Raw genomic sequence first — 1325 nt, forward strand, 5'->3', positions numbered from 1 at the left:
CACAAAACACGGGTAAATATACCCCCATCTCCCCAAAAACTCACGTAAAACTTAAAGGGCATCGCCGGCCGGAAGACCTGTGGCGAATCTCCCAAGAACTCGAGGTTGATCGACGCGCTGAAGATCCTGGTGGAGGAGAAGCCGCTCTGCGCCACGTCCCAGTAGGCGTCTCCCACCGTCGCCGTCACCCTCACCTCCGTCCCCTCCGTCTGCGCCACCAGGTCCTCGAAGTCAGACATTCGGAACTTGAAGGGGAAGACGCCTGCGAACTGGTGGGGGGGAGAGGGTAGGGAGGTGGGGAAGGGGAGGCGGGTAGGTAGGGAATGGTGGAGGTGGGGAGGGGGGAGAGGGTTGGGAGGTGGGGGGGAAGGGTAGAGAGGAATGTGAGGTGGGAAGGGGGGAGAGGGTAGAGAGGGAATGGTGGAGGTGGGGAGGGGGAGAGGATTGGGAGATGGGGGGGGGGGAGAGGATAGAGAGGGAACGGTGAAGGTGGAGATTTCGAATGAGGGAAGTGGAGGTACGGAGGAGGGAAGAGATGGAAGGAGGGAAGAAATGGGGAAGAGGAATATTAATGTTAGGATGCGTAGGAGGAGGAGATGAATTTTGGAGAGGAATAAAGAAGAGAGAGAGAGAGGAAAAAAAACATTACAAGAAGGCATACACATCCTGCAGTTCATTAATACTATATAATTTTATGGCTAATATTTTATCCACAAATTCAAAACAAATAAAATAAATTAATTTTAAAAAGCCAAAAAATAAAGACAAAATATGAGCAATGCAAGCAAACAAAACGATAATAACCAGCTTTTTAATCTAACTAAATTTCTAGTCATGTTGTGCATCTAAACAAAAACCCTTAAACTACTTAAGAAAATCGAATAATTATCAAGAAACTATGTATAAATAAATCTATATGCAAGTGGAAAGCGAGATGAAGAAATTTCCTTATAAATAAGATGCAGAATAATTCATTTAGAGAGAAAACAAAAACAGGAGGACTCGGGGCAATACAAGTGTACACAGACACGTGTCTCTCGGGCATAAGGAGGTCTTTAAGGGTGATTCTCTCAGGCTTGCAAAGGATCAACTAGTCCTTATGATATATACACCATCACCAGGTAGGTCAGTTCATCTGAAGGTAATTCATTCACTTAAAGGTATGAAAGAAGCTGTCCTTATTTTAAAAGGGTTTTAAAGGATATTTCAAAGGATTTTAAGGGGAGCTACAGTAAGTGAGGATCGCGTTCATAGAGGCTGATAATTTTTTTTGCGTTAGGCCTATTGGTTCGTGTGGGGTGTTTTGCTTGTGCGAATACGTACGT

At 45.2% G+C, this 1325-nt stretch overlaps 1 protein-coding gene across 1 annotated transcript in view; it reads right to left on the minus strand.

Moving 5' to 3' along the window:
* The window catches only part of LOC119592333 (CD109 antigen-like), a 56360-nt gene that overhangs the window by 33604 nt on the left and 21431 nt on the right, over positions 1–1325 (minus strand). Inside the window, exon 3 of the mRNA XM_037941160.1 lies at positions 45–269. Within this exon, the coding sequence (XP_037797088.1) occupies positions 45–269 (225 nt within the window). The remainder of the gene's footprint in view (positions 1–44; positions 270–1325) is intronic.

This window comes from Penaeus monodon, chromosome 30 (genome assembly GCF_015228065.2).
Source record: "Penaeus monodon isolate SGIC_2016 chromosome 30, NSTDA_Pmon_1, whole genome shotgun sequence".
In the NCBI taxonomy this organism is placed as follows: Eukaryota; Metazoa; Arthropoda; class Malacostraca; order Decapoda; family Penaeidae; genus Penaeus; species Penaeus monodon.